General features: G+C 40.4%; 1 protein-coding gene across 1 annotated transcript in view; it reads left to right on the forward strand.

The window, feature by feature from the left end:
• Positions 1–539: 539 nt before the first annotated feature.
• Positions 540–3,685, forward strand: part of PTPN14 (protein tyrosine phosphatase, non-receptor type 14) — a 71,502-nt gene continuing 68,356 nt past the window's right edge. Inside the window, exon 1 of the mRNA XM_009888156.1 lies at positions 540–713. Coding sequence (XP_009886458.1) covers positions 540–713 — 174 coding nt within the window. The remainder of the gene's footprint in view (positions 714–3,685) is intronic.

A 3,685-nucleotide genomic window follows, 5' to 3' on the forward strand; every position in this document is an offset into this window, starting at 1 on the left:
TCAGCTAGCTTTCAAAGCTGGCCTGAGGGCACAAAAACTTAACTTGAAGATTATGTTATAGACCCCTGTGGTGGGGGTAATGGTGGGAGAGTTAGCACCTCTGGATGTGTGCCCTGTAGAGCTGCTGTTTGTACTGAGCTTCTCAAAGAATGGCTTTGCAATTAAAGCTGTGCTTTCAGTTCAGCGCCAATGTAGAATTTGGAAAGATTTGTTGTATAAGGTGTTCTTTTGGGAGATGTATTAAGTGCCTGGCCATCCTATGTGTGGAGGTGTTTATTTTATGGTTTTACATGTGATTCTTTCCCTTTAAGCTTTTTTTCTTTTCCACTGATCTTTAGCAACATCTTCTTTCACACTTACCTCTACTTATTTTTATGTATTTTGCAGGGATCCCTTGAAGCTCGCCCTGGGAATGGACAGCTACCTCCATTTCTGGAGGAGAGTAGTGCCAATTGAAGAAGCCTTCAAGGCAAGTCGACAAGCGTGCTGATAACTCTCGGAAGAGTACAGGAAAGGGGCGACCTTCCAGGCCAACAGCCATGCCTTTCGGGCTGAAACTGCGACGGACCAGACGCTACAACGTCTTGAGCAAGAACTGCTTTGTGACGAGGATCCGTCTGCTGGACAGCAATGTGATCGAGTGCACCCTCTCGGTGGAGAGCACGGGGCAGGAGTGCTTGGAAGCTGTCGCTCAGAGGCTGGAATTACGTGAGGTAAGAGTAACCCGGGAAAGACCATCTGTCACTGTATAATTTGACACATTTTTAGCTCAGGCAGTCTGTTCATTTGAATCGTGTTATTCTCAGAGCTGGCCAGATATGATCAGCAGCTGGAGCCTAGACAAACATATTCTGGTTGCATGAAAACTAAAGGCAGAATGGTACTCAGGGTTTTGTGCTGTTGCTCATTCATCATGGCTTTGAGAGCTCTTTGTAATAGGAAGATGAGGTTTCTTCTTTTCTTAGAAAGCGATGGGTGTTACTTTCTGAGCTGGGATGCCAAAGGCCAAGTTACACTAACTTTTATCTGAATGTAGCCCTGGTTTCACTAACACTACTAGTTAAATTATGCCAGAGGGAAGGAGACCACTGGCTTTTTAATATCCACCTTCATATAAATATATTCTTGTTACTAACATACCAAAAGAGGCAACACTTGTGTTACTAGCAGGAGCAACTAGTAACAGTTTGAGGATGGTGGCTTCTTTCTTCCTTTTCTTTAACTGAAATATTTCACATCTGAAACTCTGAAAGGTGTCTTTTACATTCCCAATGCTTCTGAAAAGGCTGAAGAAACCCAGTCTTACTTTATTAAAGACTGAAATCCTTTATTTTCTACTTCTTGCTATAGAGTTCCGTGTTTAAGTCTTGAGGCCCTTTTAGAAATCTCTCTCTAATATGCATTGCACAAATGAACTGGCTTTTCTTACTTACCTTCTGTGGACTCCTTACACATGTCCTGCATGCTTCTAGGCTTTTGCAAGTCACAAGTTGAAAACTGTTGCCTGAAAGTGCTGCGTTATCATCTGACTGTCTTGGCTGACACTTTCTGTAAGAACAGCGGGAAAATCGAATGATCTTGCAGTGTCTTACGTTTGTTGGCCCATGGCCTTTTGTAATGGTGGTGACTGGAAGGTAGCATACAGATAATTAGTGCAAATGAAAATGAAACAAAACCTCCTTTTTGTACATCAATAATGATGAAGAATGAGAGAAGAATCTCACTCTGTGTGTGTGCAGAATAGGCAGGGGAATATGCAGCAGGCAGGAATAGGGCAGAGAGTCAGAATACTGCATAGTGATTTTTCATGCTTGGTTTTCTTTTTCATGTGGATTTCAGTAGCATCATCTTCCTCCTCCCCTTCTAGAGATGAAGATTTCCCAGTAATTGCTTTTTTTTGTTTTTGTTTTTGTTTTTCTTTTCTTCATTTCATTTCTGTTGGTGATGCTTTAAGGTGTCCTTACAGAGAGGTTAGGTCCTTCCCTTTCCTTCCAGTGCAGAAAGGAGCAAAATTAATGAAGTGATTCTTGTCGTATTCTTTTGGGGCTTATCTAGTTGGTGCAGCAAAAGTCTGGGGCCTAATGATTCTCTCTAGAGGTCCACCTGCATTTGCAAACAATAGCTCTGTCAGTGGGTTAGCATTCTTTTCCACAAAGCATTTTGTGATTTCAGAACGTGTTTTGTTCCACTTTGGAACAAAGCCTGAAGTTTCAAAATTTTCCAGAAGCAGAGATTGGACAGTGGAGTAGCAAAGGAAGTTGTTTTGGTCAGTGTTCAATTTCACGGGGGTTTTCTGTTGCTTTGGTTTTTTTAAATTTCAGGATTATTTGTGTCATGCAAAAAAAAAATATGTCAGCACAAAAAGTTTGTGTTTCAAGATAAATATTTTAACAACACCGAAGAGAATGCTTTGATGTTGTTGGAACACTTTCCCCTTCTTTCATCACCCTCCCCACTTTTTTTCTAAACAAAGTTTTGGCAACGCTGAACCAATTTTTTAAAGTTCAGATTTCAACAGTACAGTGTTTTTTGTCAGAAGTTGGGTTTTTTTAGTCTCTCTTTCTGATTGATTCTGGTAGCATCCATTGCTGCTTTAAGTATTTAGGACAGAAGAGAATTACTTACTTACTTTCAACTCTGAGAGGGTCTCCCTTTATCCTTTTCTGCTCCTTTTATAAGGAATAATTTGAGCTAGCAAACTTGGAGGTGCCTGGTGCTGGGTGCTGTCCTTTCCCTCAGACCCAAAATTTAATTTGTCTTCTGCCCTTCTAGTCTTCCTGCCATGGTTTGTAGGGCAACAAGGCTGATGCAGTCATTTGGTTACTGTCCCCTTCCTTCTCTGGGCTTACCACCATTTTTGAACTCGCTGGCCAATCAAATTCTAAAGAAGGCGTAAAACTACTTTGACAAAGCTCAAATTTCTACAAGATTTGTGCAACTGGATAGCTCAATAGAGGAGAGAAGCCCATTAAGTCTACTGAGAAGAAAATCCTTGCAAGTGTCCGTACTGGAGAGAGACTTTATAAATTCCCCAAATGCAGCAAAAACTTCAGCTGGAATATGCCTTTTCTTAGAAATCTTGATCAGCAAACTATGATCTACAAGTAAGGAAGAAACTAAGCTTAATTAAATTCCATGTTCACAAAACAGTACTAAAATCCTGTTTGTCTCCTCCATGCAGTCTCAGGTAAGAATATGTTTTCTCTTGAAAGTAAAGATCAATTTTTGCTTGATACTTTAGTTTGGTCTTATGTTTAAAAAAATCCTAGGTGTACCCCAACTTTTACCTTTGTGTTAGGAAGACATCCATGTTTCGATCAAGCCAACTTCTTAGAAACAAAAAACTGTCCAAATCCCCCCTGTTTAAGATGACTGTATGTATTGTTGTGAAGGACTGTCAATCATTATACCACACATGACTGAAAAACAGTATCTAATGGATTATGCATATTTCTATTTGATCTCTGGGGAATGTAACTCTCTCCCTGTCTGAGTCAGGGTTCAGGAATAGGTCAGCAGAAAGTGTAGCCATGTAACTACTGTAAAATCTGGTTTTATCCTTTTCAGCAAACCTCTTGACAAAACATCAGGTCTTCTAGTTGAACAGTTACTGGTTCCAATAAAATGAGCTCTTAAGCCATCGTTATGTAAAAAGTAAGGAGGAGAAGAGAGGAGGAAGGGAAAG

The sequence above is a fragment of the Charadrius vociferus genome, unplaced genomic scaffold, assembly GCF_000708025.1.
Source record: "Charadrius vociferus isolate BGI_N301 unplaced genomic scaffold, ASM70802v2 scaffold340, whole genome shotgun sequence".
Taxonomy (NCBI): domain Eukaryota; kingdom Metazoa; phylum Chordata; class Aves; order Charadriiformes; family Charadriidae; genus Charadrius; species Charadrius vociferus.